Source organism: Plectrocnemia conspersa, unplaced genomic scaffold (genome assembly GCF_051122295.1).
Source record: "Plectrocnemia conspersa isolate PC_06_02 unplaced genomic scaffold, ASM5112229v1 ptg000009l, whole genome shotgun sequence".
NCBI lineage: Eukaryota > Metazoa > Arthropoda > Insecta > Trichoptera > Polycentropodidae > Plectrocnemia > Plectrocnemia conspersa.
In genome coordinates, this window is record NW_028277173.1 from 21,883,145 (window position 1) to 21,909,045 (window position 25,901).

Consider the following 25,901-nt stretch of genomic DNA (forward strand, 5'->3'; position numbering starts at 1 on the left):
GCTCCGCTCTATGCGTTGTAAATAGTATTAAATATAAATGCGTTGTAACTATTTTCTCACAACAAATAGCTATCGATAAATTATTAATAGCACATATATTTATGTATGTACATTACAATTACTTCCATATATTTACATACGTGATGTTTGGTTATATTTGTCCATAGTATCATATTTCTCGAAGCCGTTTTCGATCACATGCCTTTAGATTTCTAAAGGTTAAGTGATGAAAATGAGTAAATGACTGAACAGCACAATTATTATGTATAAATGCAGAAATTTAACTTACTAAATATTTATTTACAAAAATCAAGGTGAAAACTATATAATATTAATTAATGTTGCTGGTTACACAAGAAGCTTTCCTTATCTGATCACGCTAGTTCTTGTTTTATAGGACTACAGAAATGAGCTACGCTAATAAACCGATTATGTTCTTAAACGCAATGAGAACTGTGGTCGCAAAATGGTGCCATTGCATAGAAAAAAAACACTAGTATTTGTTATTACATAAAATTGTCATACCTCTTTTTGAATTAGATGGTATTTCTTTTAGCCTCTTGAATAATTTATCATTCTTTTCCCCTTCTTTAAAAACACCCTTATTTAAGAAATCATTCTTCCACATTAGTATGTAAATCGTTGGTTGATTTTTCGTGATAACTATATGTATATATCGTTGTTATTTTAGAGTAGGTATGAGGTCTGTGCATATTTAGCCAAAAAATCATTCGCATTCCGTGGCTAGGTTGTAAGTATTAATTTTATTGAATTTTCATACCCATTTTATTTTAATACTTTTTAATGTTATCAACATTAAATACCTCGCAATACTTATTCATTTATTTAATTGGAAAAGCGTTATCTAGTTATCTAGTCCCGCATTTCAAATACTAGGAAAGTGATTACATATTTGTATTATATTCAAACATATTTTTTTTAATTACTCAAGTACTTAAATATATGTGTATGACGCATTAGGAATATTAGGGCCTAACTCAACAATTACTCGTTTCGGTATTAAACTCAATATTATTTAAGCGTTTAGAAATATAAATTAAGGGCCAAAGTCATGTCTCAATGCAAGTTCATTTATTATTTTATAGCCTTTATTTTTTATTGAAGGCAACTTAAACGAGCAACATATAAAATAATTGTTCCATAAAACGAATCGTTTTATGGAATTGGCTGCAATTTGGCACAATAAACACATAATGAATAACTCTATGCAGCAAATTTGTTTCTGAAGAAAAAATCCGAAGATTTACTTTACCTAAATACACAAACAATTCGTTTTACGGAAGAAACTATGGGGGCTAATTTAGATTTGTTATGGCTAAAACTGGTCGGCGCTGGAGTAGCATTGGCGTGACGATTTTCTCTCTCTCTCCACTGGCAACCTTCCTGGCGTGCGGACCCATCTTCTCGCGTCCGCCCTTTTTACAATGTAAACAACTGTAACCGTCAATAAATAAACTACTGCAGCGGCTCAATCTGTGTCTAATTGCCACCCGTCACCATCACGGTCCCTAAAAAACTATTTATTTAAATGTACATATCTCTTGAAATAACTTCCTTTTTAATGGCACCTTTTGTTCTTTTGAAATCGATCTTTTATTTTACTTTATAATGTGTAATAACAAAATATTATGAAGTACATATATGACATCGCTTTCTATCTAAAATTCTCAATACTTTACACTTAGTATTCAATATCATTATTAAAGAATGTATTCCTAATGACTATTCATTAGGAATACATTCTTTCGATTTTTACGCGACTTTCTTCAATATTGGATATTTCTTTAATATTGGATATTTCTTTAGATGGGTTTCAAGAATTAGAGAAACAATATTACCATATTTGATCAGTGACATGATGATTGTGCCTTAAATTTATACATGTTTTAAAATAAATTTATTACAGTCGTCTCTTTGTGAGCTAGTAGTACGAGATTATAAGCGCGTAACTGAAATATAGTTTTAAACTATATTGTTATAAAATTTCATTCCCATCGCTGTATAAAATCTACAGTATGAAGAATAAATGGAAATACAATTCTTATTATTCTTTACAAAAATATTATTTTAAATTAAAAATATAATCTTTCGTATTTTTCATATATTGTCTGATATAGCCGATTATCACCCAATGCCGCCTCAAAAGTTACTTTTACACAGATTACGCTGGAATTTTATCAATTTATGTAGTTCATTATACTTTGACTTTGAACCAGTAGTATTGAAAACGCATTCGAAGTGAAGTGTTATTAATTATTTACACAACAATAGTAGTATTCTTTGTCATATTAGTAATATATCTACACTTATTTTTTTCCTGTAGTATTTTGTAACACAGACGTGACCCTGTTGCGACGCTGGATGATAAACTATTATCGTATTTGTTTGTTTGATTGAAATGCAATTCAGAGACAGTTATTATTGATACACCTATTGGAGAGTACGGATTGAGTCTAAGTGCATATATTGTCGGGATACCATAACGACATTCGAAATGAATTCGAAAAACGCCTGGATCGTATGCTTGACAGTAATTATATATTTATTATTAATAACTATGCTATTAATTAGAATTAGAACCATTTTCTACGTTAAATAATAATTTTAAATAGCGGCCTTTTCTGTTTTTATTTACACTTTGTAGATCATTATTATGAATTTTAGTTAACGAACATTTTGTTATATATTAAATGATGAGCTCACACAGTTATTACTTTCGCGGCTTATCTAAATACGCGATGTTTAAATATATTTTATTTTATTTTAACTTTATTACTTTTATATCTGAAGTATAAGAAGATACTCAATACCTTATTAGAGATATTAATAAAAATCAATAAAGTTGCATATATTATTGACCAACATATATCAGCAATTTACTGCTAAAGTTGTACAAAAAAATCAATGCCTAAAAATATAATTCAAAACAAAATCGAAGTGTATTTACACTTTTGTCAAAAAATCATCACATGGTTCAGAGCATACCAAGTCTTATAAAAGTATTGAAAATTGTTTACATTACATAGCAAGTACCTGAGAGGCTTAATGACAAGTGCTTATCTCTATCTAATCAATGTGTCAGTTTATATAATAATAATTCCTGTGAAAATTGACTATAAAGCTTATTTTCGCTCGCATAATTGTTTATATTTATAATTAAGTCTATTAAAGAAGATTAAAATAATACTATTTATTGCAATTTATTAACACAATTTACAAAAAATGTTTTAAGAATTACAAATAATAACTTTTTTAATTAACACAATATGAAAGTTAATATGCTTCAGATAATTAGGGTTTTATTCGATATGGCATAATTCAATCGAAACATTGTTTTTTTTCTTGTTTTATACGTTCATCCTTGGAATGAAATTAAGCTAATTACGGCTTTTTCAGCATATTATTAAAATATATGTAGGATCTAAATATGTTTGTTGAAATTAAGATTAAATTATTTGTTTTTGATGTTTCATTAGTCCATAACTGATTTTTTTGGCTTTCCCTGAAAACAATCTCATCTCATCTTATCTTTTATTGCATTTTTATTTTTCATCGTATAAGTTTTCAGGCTTCATTTATAAATTAAGTACATATGTCTTTAAATTATTTTAGTTGCAATAAATTATTAATTAAATATAGTCTAAATATTCTTACTACATTATTAGTTAATGTGTAAAGGACACACTCAAACAAATTGGAAGGCTTGGAAGATTCTGAATTATAGTCAATGTAGTAACAACAAATGGCAAGATCGATGTTAATATTTCGTTAGTGTTAACTTCTAGCTACTTCTATAAAAACTGTATTTTTCAATAGAAATTGTTGTTTTATCATTTAAAATAGATTCGTCCAAAAATATGCACAGAAGAATACAACAAATATGTCAAAAAAATGACTAAGATATGGCAATGTACACGCAACTTAATCCATTTTATAACTTTTAAAATAAAAATATATTTTAGAGTGCTATTCCATTTACTTGTAAAATAGTCAACGTCAACTATTTAACGCATACGGTTGTATTATGATGAAATATGTTAATAAAACTAATTTCAGTAAAGATAAATAACGTTCTAATAACTAGATGGAATAGAAAATGATTTAATTTAGATTTTACTAATAAGTAATGTTTTTTTTTATTTTGGCTGTTATTGTATCTAGGTACAGGTGTATGGTATTAGTAATTTTCGAGAAAACAATAATTATGAGTATTACACATACTTAGATAAGATACCTACCTATTGAGCAATGAAGATTACACACAATTCAAATCTATTTCAATCAACTACTTATTTTATTTATATATTTTAAAATATAGCATGGTATTTATGTACTAACAATAAACATGTTAATTATTCATTTTTTCCACAGATACTATGCTGTGCTACATTGATCTCCTGCGATGTAGGTTGTAACGAATGTAACAGTCTTCAGGTGAAATGTGTCAGTAAAAACGCTGTACTCTCCTGTCCTACACTTGGTCAGATGCCACATTTGGTCAGATGTCCCACAGGGACGTTTTGCAACGTGAATAATTTGCCATGGTGTCACAAGGATCACAAGCCGCTGTGTTTAAAATGAAGAATACTAAAATGCACTATAAATATGTTACCTACATGCTTAGCTGCAGTGACGATGAAAAATATGTCACCAATATAGTTCTTTGATTGCTTTGTTAAAATTGTATTATTATATATGTAAAGGAAAATTATTGTTTTTATAGCAATAAATATTAAATTTTTTATCTTTTGTATTATTGAATACATATTTATATATAAGATAAGTCGAATTAATAATTAGTTATTCATATTTCATAATTAAAATACATTAAGTAATCTATATTATGACTGTATTAGACGTTTTAGTCATAGCTAAAAATAATATTTTAAATATATGTAGATATCAAGTCTCAGTGAAATATTAGACATTTGATATATAAGAGTAGGTCTGATATTATAACACTAGTGAAGAACAATGTAAATATTAACAACCAGTTAAATATTAAGTAAAACAACCAGTTGGATAGTAAGGAATTAATATACATATTTGGAATGCTATATTAATTTCTTCTACTGATGAATCGAGCACTGTGATACTAATTCGTAGGCATGCAAAAAACTCAGTTGTAGCTTAAAATATCTGTCATACATGCACAAAATAAGAGCTGCGCTCTGTCATTTGTTTTCGAGAAATGCAGGAGTAAACTGAATAATATATATTAAAATATGAAAGTTTGGTATGATGATTCTTCTCAACTAGTTCAGGCACATTTACAAGTTAAATGCATCGTAAATAAAAATAGTCGAGTAACAACGAAGGAAACCGTCTCACTTGAACTAATAAACTCTGCAACGCTACAAAGTGTTTGAAAGTTGTGTACCCCATCTCGGTATATTCATTAATCAAGCTTTTTCGCCATTTAAAATAATGTAAGAAATTTAGGTTCAATTTTTATAAATATGTTTTTTTATTTTTAAATATTATTATTTGTCAGGAAAAATGTAAAAAAATATATTATGTTTTATTGTGAACGTTTGAGAAGCTGCGCGTGCTTGACGTCATTGGGTCTGAGTAGGAAATGCGTTTGTGTGCGTGCATAAACAATGATAAAAAGGCATAGCATGGTCTCGTTCTACGCTCAGTTAACAAGAACTACATGAGATGCTGACTTTTATTGACGCTGGCAACACTGGTTAGAATACTGTCATTTTGTTGCCAGGTTATGTCCGATTAGTACCGCGACGTTTTTACTTTCTATAAACTGATGCTGTGCCCTACGATGACTCTGAGTCGGTTAAGAATTTTGCTCGGCGTTGATCGGAAACTTTTGCCTCTCAGACATCTTACCACCGAAGTGAAAACAGACACCTTCGCCGAGGATAAACTAGAATTAACCAAAGAGGAAAATGATGTTGTCGAAAGAGAATTAGAACTCGAACTCAAAAGAAACAAATCGCGTCTGTCGCCGTCACATTATAATGTTATGCACGGTAGACAACCATACCTAGAACCCCAACACCGAATTCATTTCACTATAGAATATCAGCGAAAGATGTTTGGCAGATATGGTTTGAAATCTGAATTCAATCCTGGTGAGTTCAATTTAGGGTTACCAACCGTTTTTTAGTACTACTGTTATTGTCTTTCCATGGATTTAAAAAAGATGCCTTATGTCTATAAAAATAAAAAATATATAAAAATTCGTTTACTTCGGAGAAAAAATCGGCACTACAAAAAGCCGAAAAGCTATTTAGTTGTTTTAATGAAATTAAATGTTCTGGTGCGTTTTAAAAATACATCTAAAACTTTTTTATTTTAGGCTATTCTTTTATGACGCAAGAGGAGCTTGCAAGCAAGAAGGAATATGAAAGTTTAATTTCATACAATATACTGGAGGCTGTTGAAACAATTAAAAAAAATAAAATCGAAGAAAAGAAAAAGATACTGCAACACGACGAGGCAGTTGCGAAAAATATGTCAAAAATGGGTCAATGGATGAAGGAATTGGATATAAAGAAGCTAAAAAAGGAAGAAGCCGCTGATGAAATTAAGGTGATTTATATACATATTACATTGGAATGATTATTGTATTGATACTTCTCTTATGATTGCAGTTGAAAAAGGAACGGCTCATAGAAGAGATCAGAAGACATTTCGGTTTTAGAATCGATCCAAAGGATGAGAGATTCATGAAGATGTTAGAAGAGAAAGAAAAGGAACAAAAGAAAGCAGAAAAAATAGCAAGAAAGGCTGCAAAGGAGGCGAGAACGTTATTACGTTTACAGAAGATGAATGCTGAAATAGCAACTTAAACATATTATTAGTAACAAAACGTTAAATGTATATTTTTATTTAGTACTACAATAAACCATAGATAAAATATTGCTATCTTAATTATTTTTTTTATACACATGTTGGCACTATGTGAATAATGTAGAGATGTATTTGAATTGTAATACAGCAGTCAGTTTATAAAAGTACAGCAATCTTGGACGGGAATGAAAAAGAAGATTAATTACCTCTTTAAAGAATTATTTTTTTACATTGTTAATAAATAATATGAGGCGAAAAGTTCCTTTTTCGCTGAAGCAAAACCAAATTTTGCGTATCATTAAATCTCTTCTTAAAATTGAACAGTCTGATATTGTACACTAACACTTTCCCCAAGAATATATGATCATCTTTCTACATAGGTTTGTTCAATTGAGTTGAACAACTGTTAACAGGTGATTTAATTAACAATAACTAGTCGTAGGATTTTTTAAATAATATATTATATAAACTTCTATTCACATAGAAATATGTATTCTTTAGGTAAAACCTGTGCTATTTTAAAATTATAAAGATAATTTCATCAAACAAATTCCTTTAATTTTGAACTAAAGAGCGGAAGTTGATGTTGATGGGAATAAATAGCTAGTAAATGTTGTTTCTGCTGCTATTTTAATTGAGTCCTTTTTATAAGTAGCAAATTGCATATCGTTTTCATCCATTTTAATATAGTTAAAATAGTTAATATGATAAGATTAAATGTATTTTTCATCTAGGGTAAGCTTATTCGTAGACGCCTGATATTTTTGAATTAGTTTTTTTAAGAAAATATCGAGTTACGTAATGAGGAGGTAAACGAAAAGAAGTCGCGAAAATAATATCTCAGCTGCAACTCATAAAAATAAAAATGAAACATACAACTGCATGATAATTATATCACCGAAAACATAACGCCGAAAATATAATATAATAAAAATGATTATGTTTCTGATCAGTAATATCAACACCAATGGGTAATACAAGTGACAAGTTAAATATAAATCACGACTTTAGATGGAAAATCTGAAGCATTTCAGATTCTATGTTGATAAGAGTTGCATTTACTAACTGCAAAGGTTGATACTCTGCCCTGGCTGAACTATAAATATTACAAGTGACTTTATTGTGTCACCACTGAGTTTATCGACAAACAAGTCGATGACCCCATATAAAACGTATTTTATAATAATTATTATTACTTAATTAGGGTTAAGTTAGTTTCTAATATTATTATATAATTAGCGTTCCTTGGAGAAATTATAAAAAAACAGTTTTTACTTTTAGACTACGGATGAAAGACTGAAAACTAGAACTATATCTATTTGCGTTAATACAGTCAGCTCGAGAACTATACATTTCATCATTATCCATAATTGAGAAAGAGATCGTGAGTTTGGGTTTGCGCACCTACTATCAGCTCTTAAGCACACGATACGGATATACTTTCGATATACTTATTATAACTTCTGTTTATATTTTGAAAAAAATTATATAAATTAAAATCATTCCTATATTATTTATATTTATCAATCAATTGGAGTAATGATAAGTATTTCGAATGTATATTCGTATCGTGTTTAGTTAGTCCATCATCGTGTCTTTGTCTTTTAGTTTATCGGCTTACCATTACTTTCCTCTTTTGTTCAATGATAGACATAATTTGCGTGAATTTAAATTTTAACAAGTAATGGTCTGAATCAGTATTTTCTCTTCTATATGTTTTGACATCTAGTATGGTATTTGCTCTTCTTTTAGATATAAGCAATGATAATGAGGTGCTTACTGTTCTGACCAACGCTCATTTGCTACTGCTTGCTACCCGACCTGCGTAAATTTTAAAATAAACGGTAGCGAGCGAGTGTTGGTCAGAACATTGATGTATTTAAATAAATAAAATGTATCAACATATTAATAAATATTTTTTAGAATAAAATTGACACCTGAAAACAGTAAAGTACCTCTTTACTTATAGCGATATATTTTTTAATATTATTATATAACTCGCATGCCTTAATTGAAAATATTTGCAATGGCAACATTGATAAAATGTCATTGCATGTATTGTAGGTTATGTTTACTATTGTCATGCGGCTGTAATCCGCAAAAACAATGGCGATGGGAAAGAACCATAAAAATAATAAACCAGGCCGCGGAAAAGGTTTCAAGTCGAAGAATAGTAAGAATGACAGAAAAGGAATTAACAAAAAAAGGAAAGATATTAAAAAGAAGAACGATGGTGGTAAACGTACCTTCTGTTTCAATCGGTACAGAGACAAAAATGTAGCAGAGGAACTGTTAAAACAAAAGAAGTTGCAAGAAGATAAGTTGAAAGAGAAAAACGAATCTAGCGAATCGGAAGAGGAATTTGAAAATCCAATCGAACAGCTGATGTCCACGTTCCTCAAAAAAGACTCTAAAGCTTCGGCTGTAGATAGCAGTGATGAGTCAGAAGAGGATATAAAAAGTGAAGACGAAGGTATGGAATTTTCTGACGAAAGTGAAAATAGCGACGATGTATTGGAAGAAAATATCCCAGAAACCATTGAAAAAGTTACTGAGGTAAATTTTTAATTCATATTAAAGCTGTTTGTTATATTTAACTTTGCAAAATAATATTTTTAGGTTGCGACAAAAAGCAAATTAAATGTTTTAGATGTAGACGAAACAGAATTAACGGAGAACGATTCATTCACTAAACATCTCAGAGACGATATACACGAATCATTATTGAAATCGGTCACATCTACTCCTCAAACATTGAACACTGCTCAATTGAATTGGCCGTGTCTTGGTAAAATAGTCGTTCAAATACCTACATCATCTCCAGAATCAGAAGAGAAGATTAAAACGAAATTCACTTTATTAGAAGATAAAGTGTACGCTAAATCTGGTGTAATTCCAGACAGGATATCAAATGTAAACTTAGATCAAGTTCATATTAGAAAACAACTGCAGCCTTTTATAGCAGCGGCAAATAAAGTTAATCTTTGCAGAAAGGAGTGCGAATTATCTGAAGTTTTAACGCCGTTGCAAAGAGAAATGTTTTCTATTATAAATAACTATCAAGACTTTTACTATCCTCATAGAGCTTTTAGTAACGGAGAAGAAATTAGATTTGTTTATTGTTTACACGTCTTGAATCATATATTAAAGACAAGAACGAAAATTCTTCATCATAATGCAAAATTGACAAAAAAAGACGAACTTTCCGATGAGTGCAGAGATCAAGGGCTCGTCAGACCTAAGGTCTTAATTTATTTTGTTGAAGTTTTATTTTTAATTATTGTAAAATAATTTTTATAAATTTATAATCTAGGTCCTTATAATTGTTCCGTTTCGAGATTCGGCTTATAGGATTATAAACACGTTCATAGAACTCCTAGTTCCTGATGATCCTACTAAAGTCATAAATAAAAATAGATTCGAAGAAGATTTCACTGGAAATGCACTACTGATGCCTAAGAAGAATCCAAAGCCGGAAGATTATGAATTAACCTTTGCTGGAAACAGCGACGATACTTTCAGAATTGGTCTATCCGTCACTAAGAAAAGTTTGAAGGTATATATTTACATATATATATAATTTTTTATCGACTTGGAAGAAGACTCGTAATATATAATTAATATCGTCGTTACGATCGCATATGGTCCCGACACATTCACATATTGATCAGAATTAATAATAGGAATAATTTTTTTTGAAGGGATGGAAAATGGCGACCTGCTTAAGGTTCTTCTTCTCCTAGAAAATGTGCGGTCAACGACTTAAACTCTCCTCGCCAGGGCGTATCTTAAAACCGTTGATAATTCTGGTGGAGGGAGGAGGTGTTTCAAAAACGATTGAATCACTGAAAATTTTTTCGTCACACTTACTATTTTGCTATTGTTGAAACCCTTACAGATTACTGACATTTACAAAGAGTCGAAGCAAACTTTCAAGTTACGCTCTTACTCAGAATTTAACCGTAAAATTGTATACTAATTATAGTATAAATTGTGACAGTATTCTTCCAAACCGATGCTAAATTTTACTATGTACATGTTGATTTAAATCACTTTCCTTTTTTAGTTATTCACTGATTTTTATTCTTCTGATGTTATAATCGCATCACCACTCGGATTACGTGTTATCGTTGGAGCCGAAGGAGAAGAAGAGCGTGACTTTGACTTTTTAGCGTCCATCGAGTTGCTAGTGTTGGATCAAAGCGAAATATTTTTGATGCAAAACTGGGATCATTTACTTCATATATTCGATCACTTGCACTTACAACTAAAAAAAACCCACGGAACCGACTTTTCTAGATTACGATCGTGGGCAATCAACGGCTGGACTAAATATTATAGGTATATCTTACAATTAAATAATAGTTCAGATTAAAAAAATAATATACTTACTCATCTTCATATTTTTTGTAGGCAAAACTTAATTTTCTCTTCTGTTTCACTGCCTGAGATTAATTCTTTATTTAATAAGCGTTGTTATAATTACGCTGGGAAGTTGAGAGTTCATAATCCAATTGAAATAGGCACAATCAGAGAAGTTGCTGTTCAAGTACCGCAAGTTTTTCGCAAGTATGTTACTGTTAATTTATTTTGAAGAACAAGCTCTTTAATTTTGATTACATTTTTTAGAATAGAAGTCAAGGATCCAATTTCGGCACTAGACTTTAGATTCAACTGCTTCGTCACTGATATTCTGCCTCAATACAAAGATCAAATTATGGCTCATACAATGATATACGTTCCAAGTTATTTTGATTATGTGAGATTAAGAAACTATTTCAAGAAAGAGGAAATCAGCTTTGTTCAGATATGTGAATATTCAAAGGTATATTTAAAATTTATCTATTTTTTATTAACACATGTACGCCGGCAAATTCGCAACATTTTGAAAAAACGTTCCGTTTACAAAAAAACTTATTTTTCAGTGCATCTATAAAGACAAAACTAATAGAAGTTGTCGATCAGTATCTTTTCTAAATTTAGAATGTCTAATTTTACAAAAATAATATTGTCAATGATACTAAACAGTTTGCACTGCATTTGACTTACGATCTGTATAGACAGGGACGTTATTTCATCTTTTTTCAGAGGGGGGGGCAAAAGTTGTCAGTCATACATTTTTTAGCCAAATTTTGACCCTGTTTAGAATCACGTCAATAGCAATAAAATGGTACCGTCGCCGTCACAGTGGGAACGCTCGCTACCGAGCGTTGCGCCATGTTGACGTGAATTTTTGACTTCTGAAAAGTGATAATTGTTTTTGCGCCCACCTATTAACCAAAATTCGGTTTGAACATACTTTGACCGATACTCCCATATCAAAAATCCCTATTAATATCCGTAAGGATAGCTATCGTATTTTTAAAACATTGTGTAATATCGAAGTGCAGACAAACTATAGAGCAATATGCGAAATGCGTCGTCTTTTTGTACTTCCGCTTATTTTCTGCCATTTTACTGCCTGATAAATGGCAATAAAAAATAGCACGAAATTTAATATTTTTTATTTTATATTTTTCAAATTCTAATAGTGACGTTTCTTAGCATTAAAAAATATTGAAGCGCACATATGTGAGCGAAGTCCGGCGTCCATGAGTTAATGATGCAATGGTAGTTGATATCTTCAAGAAAGTACTTATCAGTAAGTAGATTATTGATTCAATATATTTTTATTTATGTAGGATGCCAAAATAGCTCGTGCCAGAGATATGTTCTTCCATACAGAAGCTCATTTTCTACTGTACTCGGAACGTTTTCATTTCTTCAGGCGGATGAGGATCAAAGGAATAAGGCATATAATATTTTATCAGCCTCCAGTATTTCCACATTTTTATTCGGAGTTGTGCAATCTTTTGCAGGTGATTATTTTTATAATATTTGAAAAGCGATTTTAATTATATTATGTCTATTTTTATTGTCATAATGATTATTTCAGGAGGCAAATCAAAATAAATACGGTGGAAGCGAGAGCAACATGACTGTCACCGTTTTGTATACAAAATACGATTTACAGCAGTTATCCGCAATCGTCGGTTCAGAAAGAACTGCCAAAATGGCGCAGTCCGACAAAAACATACACATGTTCATGACGGGAGAATAAATTTAATGTAATACTATTTTTATTTAATAATAATAAAAAACATTAATATTGTGATAAATATTTTTTTATTGTAGATACATATATTCCTCCTAAATATATCTTAAATCATAACAATTCATTTACACTATAAAATATTTTTATAATAAGAAATAAATAGAGTATTAAATTAAAATACATTTATAATATTATCGAATATCAGATTTATCATGCTTAGTATCATTGCTAATTTTATTTAATAAAACTTGAATCATTTTTGTGCTTTTCGCTGAAACGGTCGAGTGCTCTGTTTCGTTCATAATCAAAGTAGTGTCAGTATCTTCTCCCGTTGCATTATTATCGGAAAGAGCGTTGTCTAATTGAAACGGGAGTGCCGTCGTAGTTTCTTCTACTCCAAGACCATGTCGAGCTGAAAGAAACAAACGAAACATCAGTTCAAAGCTCATAACGCACAATACAAAAATGGCACCACAAAGTGCTCCTTCATGTATGTATTTCGTTATACAAGACTTTTTATATGTAAGTTTTTTTCTTTTAGCCTCAGAGAAGGTCAAGAACCGGCAATAGAAGAAACTCGACCTTATCCGCAAAGGAGATATGAAAAGCTCGCAAGCGAGGAGTATCTTTATACACATAAAACTAAACATGTACAAATGTGATTTGGCTAAATTATTCACACGTGCTGTGGTGCAATGTGATTGTAAATTGTTTGCATTAATTTATATATGTTAGGAATCGACAATGGAGTTATTTAAAAATAGCGACTGTGCTCTGTATTTCATAATTATCTTGGAAATATATATATATATATAGATTGTGCTTTTTACAGAGAATTATGAATTCCTCGTATGACGCAATATGATTAACATATTTTTTTCTCTCTAAAAAGTATGTAAAATTGAGATTTTCTTTAGTAAAAAATATTTTTTTTTTGTATAATATAACTTCAATTTACCTTAAAAAATCTTTCGTCATTAATGGGTCAGATACATTAATGGTATAAAAAAGCAAGAGTATAATGACATTATTTTTTACTTTTAAATAATACACATGGAGACATTCTAGTGTTTCTTAATCTATAAGTAGTATTCACCAAATTCAACAAAAAACAGTAAACTTTGAACAATCATTAAAGAAGAAGTTTTACTAAAAATAATTCAATGCCATTTATACAAAGACGTTTTTTACTAGCGGAAAAAATATAATTTGGAATATTATTTTTGTTGTTAATACTTATTTCGTGACGTCTAGAATATCAGGCATGACACATAACACTTTTGAAAAAAATTTCATACAAGCAAAAAAACATCTATTTTTCATTATTTTTTTTTATAGATATTACGTCAAAAGCTTTAAAGTTAATGAAAAATTATATAGCATTATAATATTTTTAAGAATTCACGTATTAGGGTAATGCATTGTGGTAGAATCTTATGTCATGATGACCAGAATTCGAAATTTATATGAAATTTAAAAATAATATCTGAAAATTAAACTTTACTCTCGTTAATTAACAAAAGCAAAATTAAATAAACAATCGAGATTACAACCTGTGGTGTTATAGAGACAGTCAAACTACACAGTGTAGTATCTAATTATAGTTTTTAATAAAAAAATATTCGAACAATTAACTAGTATTATATACATTTTTTTATTTAAATTTCTGCAGAAATAGTAAATAAACCATATAATATGAATGTAGAAAATTGATGTAAAATCTACTTAAATACAAATAAAATGTAAATTTTACAGATTATTTATATTCTTTCATATATAAAAAAGACCGTTTAAATAATGAATATGTCTGATATTGATGTAACATTTTTTGAAAAAAAACATACTAACAATCATTTATCACTTTGTAGAATTATCAAAAGATAAAACTTTTTAGGCCTTGTTAAATATTGTTAATTTAGTTAAATACTATATTTACGTTTTATACAGTACATAAAATAAGTTTTTAACATGGACAAAAAAAGCTCCGTTAACACTGGTTTTATTTATAAAGTCACAGATTTTAACTTTGGAAAAATACAGAAAAATTCATTGATTTTCAACACTTGCCTATAAGGTATAAAATATTTTTTTATTATCTTGTATATCATACCAAAACATAAATAGTTTAATAGTTCATGATGGAAATGACGTTGCTAGGTGAAAATATATGCGAATTTCATGACGTCAGAACTCACTGTGCAAGAGTATTTGCTGCTTCAAACAACAAATATATTTGTGCTTTATAGTTAAGATTATGATATACTGTGATACATAGTAAATTTTAAATATTTTGAGCTCTATCATCACTAGAAAAGGTGAAATTTTCTATAAAAAAGTTTTTATTATTTTAGCTATTAGTAAGTATGGCTATTTGTATTGTGATTATACTTCATAATGTTGATTTTTATCAAATAATAATGTATAGAGGTACCTACATGATTTCTCGCAAAGAAATCGTAACATAGACAATAATTTAAGAATTGGACTTTTACAATTAGGGTGCTTAGAGAGAAACGATAAAAACAGAACATTCATGTTAATTTATGGACAATAAGTCATTATGGCTGACCACCTCTCTCCAAAGGCAAATGATATAAGGTGTCTTGATTTTAAAAATATCAAATCAGACACTAAAAATAAAAAAAGGTCATTATTACCGCGAGAGCTAAAAAAAGGTAATTGAGAATATTTTGTACAATAATTACTTTAAATAATACATCATAATAAGTGTATAAAATGCTAGTCTTGAATAAAATTTTGATCCAGGGTCGTATCAAAGGGAGTAGATCTCTTTGAAATAAACCCACACATGGCTCCTCGAAAAACATTAATAAAAGTGTCATTTCACTTGAGCTTCAAATGGCGATAAGTTCGGATTTACTACTACAATCGACACAGACAGCACTAATCTACAAAAAAGACAGATTGACGAATCGTCTCATTGGGTGACAAGTCACACACTGGACTTAAAAAATATTGACAATTAAATGAAGCTGTGACAAAAAAAGTTGGCAAAAAAATATCACTTAGTCAATAATTTAGGTTTAATAAAGCTAAATGTGTATTATGTATCATAGTCTATTATAAAAAAACGATTTTCTAGTATTTTGTCAAAGTAAAAGTTAAGAAAATTTTCAACAATAAAATCGACGACATCTAAGCAAATGATATAACTGAAATCAGTGTGTAGTTTACATATAGCTTCCGTTATCTCATCTTTGTTTAAAAAAATGGTTGAACACTGTATAGAGTTGTTTTAAAGATAAAATTGTGTACATTGAAAACAAAAAGTATTATTTAATGCATAAAAGCAATGAGCGAAAATAGCGGTGACATTCTTCGTCGCCGTCGTTTTTTTTTAGTAACAATTTTCACGACCGGCTGTAGCTCTTTGTCAAAGTCGAACATGTCGCAGACTCCATCGTCGATTCCGGCGTACTTGCATGTGTCTCGACGCAGTTTATGCGCGATGTCGTGAAACCTACCGAGATTCTCTAAGCATCTATGCGGTGCGGTAGTATTTCTATTAGTTACGTTATCGTCGTCGCGCAGCCCGACCGACTCTTGTGCCATGTCGATCTTATGCGCCAAGTAATGAGGACCTTTGGGATTCCAAAAGAACACGTAGTACAAAGACAGCATGATGGCGGCCAGCGACACGGAGAATATGTAAATGACCACCGTGAGCACCCGGACCATCTTCTTGTTCTGCTTGGGCTCGTAGAGCCTATCTTTGGAGTCGTCCCCTGCGAATTTCACCTTCTCCTCCACAGAAGGAGTCGAGTGGAGCTTCTCGTGGAGACTGTTCTGGCGGTAGGAGCCGCTCGACCTGATGCTATTGCTCATGATGCTCATCGTTAGCGACTGAACACTCTAAACTGGGTTAACCGGTGGCCTATTTACGAAGCTATCGATTCTATGCAACGATGCATAGCTTTTCAGCCGAGTCGTGCACCTTAACGAGGAACAGCTCGGGCGTTACTGTCGGTTGTTTATCAATTCCAGACAGCCGAGGGTGCTATTTTTGGAATCTGGAGCTTTTTCATGGGTCGGCTAGCTGTTGTTTGCTCGGATTGTTTGCACACAAGCGGCGTTGAATGGGTTCCAGGCGCGACACATGACGAGCTCGTTAACGTGACGGGAAAACTGACATTATATTGTAAAGCGTCGAAGGTTGGCGCCAGCTGTTTCGGTTCCAGTGGGAGAAAATCGATAGTGGGATGAACACGGTGCGATGCGCAGCTGCCGGAATTTTCTCTCCGATAATATCAATTAAACGAGTCTTTATACTTATTTCGTATAGGCAGTCTCTTAAACACAGACATGAGTTTTCATTAGTAATATTTTGATGTAGTTGTGACTAAATATTAAGATTACAAAAATGTAAAATTTGGACTCTAGCAAAAAAATGGAAAATAACGAACTAATTTTAAGCTATACGTAAACAATGTACTTACAGTGTCCAAGAACCAAGTGTCACATCTTTTATAATGGTATTTTGAGAAAGCTTAAACGAATAGGAGAGATACTAATTTATAATCAGTCGCGTTGTTGTTTAGCTCCACCTCCTATCCATCCCTTTAGTGAAAGCCACTTATGGCGATCAGCCTAAAGTTAAAAAGGATGCGGATGCGAGAGCATTATTATTTTTTTAAATGCGTCTCAAAGTCTATTAAGAAAACAGTTTAGTACAGTAGCTTTTGAAAGTCCACGTGGCTATTATGCAATTATATAGTGTTATGTTTTATTCAGCTAAACTTGTATAATGGCTTTCTTAATATTGTTTGAAGTTGAACCCCCACAAAATAAAGTGTGACACAACTTCCATTTTTTGCCCTTCTTTAAAAAATCACACAAATTCAAGGATTCTTTTTAAAATGGAACATATGATGTATTTAATTAATTATGAAAAAAAAAAATTAAATGGCCACCTCTGGACCTTTTGCAGCAACCGATCCTTACGATATAATTTTCAATAAATTTTTCGTACATTTCGGGCGGTATCTCAGCTATAACTTGGCGGATGTTGCTTGTTAGGTGTTCGAATGTTTCGGGTTTGTCGGCGTAACTCCACAAAAAAATACAACGGCGTTAAATCGCATTATCTTGGCGGCCAGTTGCCGTCACAAAAACGTAAAATAACGCAACTTGGGAACTTATCATGCAAAACATTCAATGTTGCACCCACATGTTGGTAGCTTGTTGCTTGTTGGAACCACATGTCTTTCACGTCAATATTTTTGATTTCGTGCCAAAAATAATCGGTTATCATGCTCACCGTTGACTGTTACAGTCCGACCTTCATCGTATTCAAAAAAGTAAAGCCCAATGACGCTGCCTGACCACAATGCGCACCAAACAATCGCTTTTTAGGCATGTAATGCTCTCTCTCTCTCTTGAATTTTCTTAAATTTCGTGAATTACCTGCTACTTTAACACCCAATCTGCGAATATTCTTCGCTGTCTATGCTCTCTGGGCTTCAGATCTTGTTATCTGAATTTTATACAGGTGTAGTTAAAGTCAAAATGCGCTAAAGGGAGCCATAATAAAAGACGAATCGACAATTCCGGGCCTTTGGCCACACTTTTTCTCTATCTTAAACGCTTCCAGTATCTTGCGAATTGTTCGCTCAGTAAGACGATGAAATGAACCATTATCTTCTCTTTAAAAACAATTAATGTGTTGTTGTAAACTAACATTTGACACTTTGATCGCGCCTGATTATTTACAGCTGTCTGATTTACAGTGCTGCCAACATAGGAAATTCGAATAGGATTAACCTGTACAGCATATTTGTGCTTAAACATCCTGCATAAAAAATAATACATATAAACATAATACATAAAAACATTCATTTATATACAATAATGGCTAGACCATAATGCGTTCATGAACTGCGAGTACCTGGATGAGAAGAAATGAATACTATTTGACAGATGATTGTAAAGAATTCGGATACAGCAAAGTTAATTGGATGCTTATAAGCAATGATATTTTTTTATTAGGTTTAACATTAAGTATGGTTTGAACTTTTGTCTAAAATTAATTTTGTTAATAAATTATTACACTTTATTTTGATTTTAGTTTGATAACTGAAGCTGAAAATAAAATACTTCATTTAAAATCACAATTTGACATTTTTTAAGTAAAGAGAATAGATGAGTTTTATCAAAAAAGGAAAAAAAGAATGTGATGTATTAAGTTTTCACGGGAAGTTTTTTAGTGAGATGTTATTTTCCCTTTCTTGATCTGCAATTTGTCTCTAGCGAGGATAATAAGCAGGTTTATGTTAAACTTATTTGGCTCGTGGGAAGAAAAGCTCACTAGCTATTTTAGTGAGATATAAAATGCTGTATTTAATTATAAAAATGACAATAAATAAATCATTTTTTTAGCAAAACCAAAGCATTCGAATAACCCGGTAATTGTTTCGATATAATTAAACTATGTTAAGTATCTGCAAACGTTGTTTAGTAAGCTTATGCTGTAATATGTTGTTGAATGTTAATGTATATTGTGGAATAAAAACCAAATATTTAGTTGTAGACCTAAATTCCTGAATTCTCTGAATGAAAAATATTAATACAGGATAAACTAACCTCAAATTCTGTGGAATAATATGCAATAATATATTTCCAGAATCACGTTGCTTCAATAGTCTTCGAATACAATAAATAAATCACAGACTAGAGAGATGAATTTATCATATTCAGTTTATGTCGCAATGTCACGTTCGAAGAATCCAAAACACCTAAAATAATATTATTCAACACCAAGCATCAGCTATGATCAAATCTTGAAACGTTGAAAGGATAAAAAAACACCGACGGAACCGCATATTAAATCACACAGGTACATTCGATTGTATTTATCTATTAATAAAATTGAATATTCAAGTACTATACGTAACACATTACGCGTTAAATTGCCAATAGCGACTTTATCGCGATTATTATCAAACGGTCGAATTATCGGTTAAATAGCTAAATATATTACGACTTTTTCAACTGACATATTAATATTATGAAATTCCGTTAAATCCCTTGTTTCAGGCTTGAACAATGTGATAATGTGATAAAATATCAGCCGTTGTCTGATAAATATTACAATAACGAAATAAACGTACATATGGTATTTTGACGAATATTAGCTAAATTCGATTTGCGTGTTGGATATAATGAAAAAGAATATGTTTGAAAAATTCACGTCAGGGATGTTACACGAATACTAAAGAGATTAGTTTGTTGCATAACGAAGTAATGTGATTTGGTAGCATAAAACGATAGAAGCCCCCGTAGTTCACCAAAATGTCATAAGAGATCATCCCACGCGACTTTTCAGCTAATTGGAAAACACTTTCCTAAATATTCCAATTTACATTATGGTTACAAATTCATTTAATAGTTTTGAAGGTACATAAACTAAACTTTTATTTTAATTTTAATATTTTTAGAAAATAAATAAGACGCATATGTAAATATGTTTTAGAATAAATTCTATACTGTATCTTCACTTTCAAAATATACCACATATTAAGCGCTACTCTCATAAGAAGACAGCTATACTAACTATTTGTTTAAAACATTTATAAATTGAAGAAACAACTCAACGTTGATTTTTGTATTACATCATACATGCGAATTGAAGACACGATATATTTGTAAATCATTCGGTGTTTCATGTCAAACAGTGATTAAGTGTATCATTCAATCTTCACAAATAAATATGCAATATGATGGAGAAATCTGCGTAAGAATCAAACAATTCGTTTTAGAAATAATAATGAGCATATAGACAAGAGAAACTTATTTTTACATATTGTAATGTTACAGTGAATGTGTATTAGCAGTGAAGTTTTATTTTCACTAGTATAAATATGATTTAACTAACTCAGCCAGTTGAAATATATCAAACTCTTATTTAATTACAATTCTGATAGATTATTTCATCTCTCGCAAAAAAATATGAATAATTAAAAAAAATCTTGGTGTTTTAAAGTGTTAAAAATGCAAGAAATCTGATGAAGTGATTCACTAAAATAACTTACACTTGTATGATTTTAAAAATACAAAAAAGCTTCAAACACTCATTTTGTTTATTGAAGTTTCGAAGAAAAATCGTAAACTCGGGCCTTTTGAAAGTGCTTTTAAAAATCTCTACATGTGTTTTTATTTTTTTTTTGCTTTGAATTCAATCGGGAAAACTTACCATTTATTTTCTATTTGCCTTGAAGTTGACAATAGAGTCTAAATATATAACGTATTCTAATGACTTTTCCATTGAATATTCATCGTAAATAAGAAAACGCGTTTCTAATGCACTTGAAGAACAGATAACAAAAAAATATATCGAAAACCATACGTTTCTATAGATACAAAAATAGAATAGAATATGTGTATGATTTATTTTGCGATTAATTTATTTAGTTCCATTCCTCGTGGTTGTGGATAAGTGCACATAAAACCGAACGGGTGCGAATTGATACATTTAATACTTGTGCGTATTTATAAACTTTTCCAATAGTTTTTAGACACATTGCTACTTTTACAATTTATGTATTTTCAGTCACACCCTACATTTGGAGTCGGCGTAAAATAAACTCAGCGGCTTTCGTATTGTTTCGCCGTCGTAAAATATAATCAAACTAAATATGCTTCGTATATACGAGCGTTGAAAAATATCATTCGTCTCAGTTTGATTGTTAGAAAAAAAGCGCTAAGCTGATCAACTACGTACGTAAAAAGGGGAACGAAATGTAAGCATTTGCTGGCACAAAAATATGCATAAATTTATTCACATGTAATTATACTAATGAGTGAGCCGAAAACAGAAACCGTTATGGGCCGAAATGCATTCATCGCAATTACGCTGCTACTTAAAACTGATTAATTACAGTGTTCTCGATTTTTACATCAAACTATGTTTTGTTCTATTGGGCGCTGTTTTTTAATCTACATTTTATGACCACTAAATATGCAACAGTTAATTATATATTCATTATTTCAGCTTAGGCGGACAAAAATACTAAAATTTGAGTTCGCGACCCATTATTAACTTTTCTTTTACTGTGATGTACACCGAGTGTACATAATATCTTATTATTTGAATATAAGAATTCAAAACAAATTCAAAATATTATAACAGACAAAAGGACATTTGGTAAATATAGAAAAATTTATTAACATAAATTAAAAAAAAAGATTTATTATCTACCTAAATATACTGAAAAATTACGATTTCTACCTAAACATTAAAATAAGGTTAAATATTTAAGCTATTCAATTCAATTTCATATAACATTATAGGCACAGCAAAATTATATAATATTATAGGTACGGAAAAAATAAAAAGCATTTTTATATTTTATATAGCATTGATTTTTCAACAAATATCAACATTTAAAAATCATTCAGAATCCATTATTAAAAATTTGGTATTGCGTATCATTTTGTATTATTGAAAAATTGACAAAATACCATTATGTACATAATAAAAAAAAGTTTTTGGATACATTGGGTACAGTCGCGTAGCGAGAAATTTGCCTTTTAATTATAAACTTAAGTTCAAATTAATTAATTTTTAACTCCATTTATATATTTTATAATCATAAAAATGCAAATAAATACAAATATTATTTTATCACAATGAATTTTGCATATAAAAAATAACGATATCTAAAAAACCAGGAAAGAAACTATCAAATTACAATTTGACAAATAATTATTTGTGGCAAACGTGTTTTTTTTATTAATAATTCTGATATTCCGAAATTGGTGCTCATGTGGATTTAAGCATAATTAGTAAACAATGACTATTTCAGAAATCATAGCTGTCTCTTTCGGCAATATTACTGCGTAATAAAAAGAAGGCTCAATATTTGAGTAACACCCTTATAATGTACATAGCAATTCAAGATACAAATACACAATCGATACGATAGTCATTACTTCTTTTAATATTTAGAACATATTAATAAAAAATAAAATTATTTATCATTATCTTTCCTTTTTATTGTTTATCTGTAAAGATAAGTAAAATATTTTCTTATTAGCCGTATATATTTTGAACAATGGTATAATTTTAAATAATATATATTTGATTTTTTTAATATATATATATATATATAGTGAAAATTGTGAAAGTGTAAAAATATTTTACAGGTGAGTAAAATATTTTATCTTCAGAGCGATAAAAAAATAATGTATATTACACGTAAAAAGCTTAAATAATTGATATGGTAAAAAACAAATACATTATATTTTAATATAAGAAACTACGATTGTTCTCAAATATGCACATTTTAAAACGTCTTATCAATACATTAAATAATTTCAGCATGTTAAAAAATATATAGTCTATGCCAAGTTCATACAAACTATATTTAAGGTGTGGTGGTAAATTACGTTTATTGCATTTCAACGTTTATTAAAAAGTAGGAGATAAAAGTGCATCTGATGTACCAGTATGTTTGAATCACTAATTTCTATCTAATTAGTGATTATTGTATACTTCTAATACTGAGAGACTATCACATATTAGATTTTCCTAATTTAACGAATGAATATCGTTACATATATAATAAAAAAATAGAGTTAATGACTTGATTGATTTTAAACTGTAATGTTAGTTTATAATTAAAAAATAGGTTGTTGGTTTTGTACCCCGTTATAATGCATTGGGCTATCGCCTATTATGTTTTTTATAAAATAATTTAAAAAATCGGTGAAAAGAATCGGTATTCTCAAATATATACATTTTAAAAAAAAATCTGTACAATAAATAGTAAATAGTTAAAAAGTGTATTACTGGTTTATTCGACGAAAGCGATTATATTTTTTATATATTATACATATCTATGAGTTGAAGTAGCTCAATATAAGAGATTTTTAATACCTAATTTGTAAGACCTAATCTGTTTTGCTAGATGGAAATTATAATTAAATAAAAATTATTAATTTCGATCTCCCATACGATAGAAATTAAAATAAAACCATAAAGGTTCATATGGTATACGAACGAGTCTTTTGGGAATTAGTCATTGTTAATGTAATGATATCTTTTTGAATGCTTTTGCTAAATACTGTTATGATTTCTGAACATAGTTCTTAATCGTTCAATAATAATATATTTTTGTACTATTACTAACTACATTCCTACTGATGAAGTATTAAAAAAAATTAAACTAATGGCTAAAATACTGTATCGTTTACAAAATATACACATGATTAAATAATACCAATGCTATTGAATATAATGTTATTCTCCCGGCAGTGACTGCAAGAAACAGGTAGATTTATGTGTGCAAAAAATAAATTATGCAGTTTTTTTGCATTGAAATTTACTTAAAGTAATAATTATCTAAAATCGACGAATCCAGTACAATAAAAATAATCAAATATACAATTAAAGAAATTTGCACACTAATGATTTACTAAATAGTTGAATGCTTTTATTCGAAGCGGCTTGAATATTTACTGCCGATTTTTACTGCTCCGCTGAAACCGAATCGTACTCTGCTATTCATCACTTTTCATATAAAAATCGCCACAAACGAGACCGACGCGAATAAACGACAAAAGTAGCAATAAAACATGCGTGTACACAATTTGTGTTTATCATACTCACTGGTTTCGTTTACTTTGACCATCATCATGGGCGCGTAGAGAGCGTTGTAGTCGGGGGCCCGGAGAGCGTTGGGGGGTTCCGGTTCTTCTGGTGGCGACGAAGGCGCCGGATCCCACAGGAAAACATAATACAGAGACAGGAGAATGGCGGCCATGGAAACCGAGAGGATGTACGCCAACACTGTTAAGATTCTAACGCATTTACTGACGTTTTTCACTTCGGACAACTCTTTGCTGGTCATCGGATCTTCTGGTTCTTCTTGATACAGTAGCCCCTCTGGAGCTGTCGAAGGAGAGAGAACTCCGGTGTTCCCGGTGTGTTGTTGCATGATTGCAGATTTAACAATTATTATAAATATTATACACTGATTCACACAAATTTATAATAGTACAATTAACCAGCGATGATCATGGTTGATTTTTTTGGTGACCAGAGAGCGGCAGTAGACAATCGCGAAGCTCCAAAGACGACCCCCGTCTGATTTCCTGACAGAGACGCGCCACCGCGCTTGCAGCCGCACAAAGAATGAGCTTTCCAAGCAAATCTATAATGTGACTACAAGTTTAGCGCGGACTCGACAATGTTTCCGCGTATTTGTATATTTAATCATTACTATTTTAAAAGTACTGAAGAAAATTTAATATTCCAAGTAGGGATACCAGTCATCCTAAGACATTAGATTTGAAAATATATAACAAATTATATAAAACAATAACAAATAGATGAACACGAAAATTTTATGTAAAATTAAATACTTTTAAAATAAATTGGATAGTCTTAACATTTGTATTAAAAAATAGTTTTAGTTGAAGAAAGATTACTAATGAGTAGAGGTATTATTTATATATTATAAACTATTTATTTATTGCTGTAATCCAATAAATAAACATGTTAATATTTTTCATATATTTAAAAAAAATACACATCAAAATAAAATAAAATAAAAATTAGATAAGAAATTAAATAAATATGTATGTATAAACAGAATCGGCCATTTTTTAACAGTTCGCGAATATATAATATTATATTACTTAAATGGATGGATTTATCGCGATTAAAACTTACAGTAATTGCAGTGATGCACCTACCACGGTCACGAATTAAAAAAAAGTTTATTGAAATGTTCATATTCTATTTTATTTAAATTTAAATGAGCACTTTTTTTCTGTAGACATATTTTATAAATATATCTCACTAAGCTTTAAATATATTAAGGAACATTTGTAGAAAATCCACTTTCTAGTTCTCATCTACAAATATATTTTTGTTCTTAACTTATTTTTATTTTTGTAAAAATGCCAAATACATATTCATCGTATTTGACATATTTTTAAATATACGTAATTC

At 30.1% G+C, this 25,901-nt stretch overlaps 3 protein-coding genes and 1 long non-coding RNA gene across 7 annotated transcripts; 3 read left to right on the forward strand and 1 right to left on the reverse strand.

The window, feature by feature from the left end:
* Positions 1 to 2,410: 2,410 nt before the first annotated feature.
* Positions 2,411 to 4,763, forward strand: LOC148232238 (uncharacterized). The gene is made up of 2 exons (XR_015810580.1): positions 2,411 to 2,551; positions 4,393 to 4,763. It is a non-coding gene; the product is annotated as an uncharacterized LOC148232238 (long non-coding RNA).
* Positions 4,764 to 5,615: 852 nt separating this feature from the next.
* On the forward strand, positions 5,616 to 6,901 carry CRIF (growth arrest and DNA damage-inducible proteins-interacting protein CRIF). The gene is made up of 3 exons (XM_088191419.1): positions 5,616 to 6,113; positions 6,341 to 6,573; positions 6,636 to 6,901. The coding sequence occupies exons 1-3, from the start codon at positions 5,786 to 5,788 to the stop codon at positions 6,831 to 6,833; spliced, it is 759 nt and encodes a 252-aa protein (XP_088047545.1). The 5' UTR covers positions 5,616 to 5,785; the 3' UTR covers positions 6,834 to 6,901.
* Positions 6,902 to 8,857: 1,956 nt separating this feature from the next.
* LOC148232240 (U3 small nucleolar RNA-associated protein 25 homolog) lies at positions 8,858 to 14,685 on the forward strand. Of its 3 annotated transcripts, none has more exons than XM_088191414.1 (9): positions 8,858 to 9,390; positions 9,454 to 10,077; positions 10,148 to 10,390; positions 10,901 to 11,175; positions 11,248 to 11,403; positions 11,464 to 11,659; positions 12,516 to 12,692; positions 12,770 to 12,941; positions 13,470 to 14,685. In XM_088191414.1, exons 1-8 carry the CDS (start codon positions 8,941 to 8,943, stop codon positions 12,932 to 12,934), a joined length of 2,286 nt encoding a protein of 761 aa, XP_088047540.1. In that variant the 5' UTR covers positions 8,858 to 8,940; the 3' UTR covers positions 12,935 to 12,941; positions 13,470 to 14,685. The 3 variants fall into 3 exon arrangements, with proteins under 3 accessions (XP_088047540.1, XP_088047541.1, XP_088047539.1); XM_088191415.1 differs by lacking the exon at positions 13,470 to 14,685 and adding an exon at positions 13,009 to 13,023; XM_088191413.1 differs by lacking the exon at positions 13,470 to 14,685 and having other exon boundaries at positions 12,770 to 12,992.
* inaF-D (trp-interacting inaF-D) lies at positions 13,010 to 25,017 on the reverse strand. Of its 2 annotated transcripts, none has more exons than XM_088191421.1 (2): positions 24,555 to 25,017; positions 13,010 to 13,340 (listed from the first exon to the last, which is right to left on the reverse strand). In XM_088191421.1, the coding sequence occupies exons 1-2, from the start codon at positions 24,880 to 24,882 to the stop codon at positions 13,120 to 13,122; spliced, it is 549 nt and encodes a 182-aa protein (XP_088047547.1). In that variant the 5' UTR covers positions 24,883 to 25,017; the 3' UTR covers positions 13,010 to 13,119. The 2 variants fall into 2 exon arrangements, with proteins under 2 accessions (XP_088047547.1, XP_088047546.1); XM_088191420.1 differs by lacking the exon at positions 24,555 to 25,017 and adding an exon at positions 16,414 to 17,841.
* Positions 25,018 to 25,901: the final 884 nt, after the last annotated feature.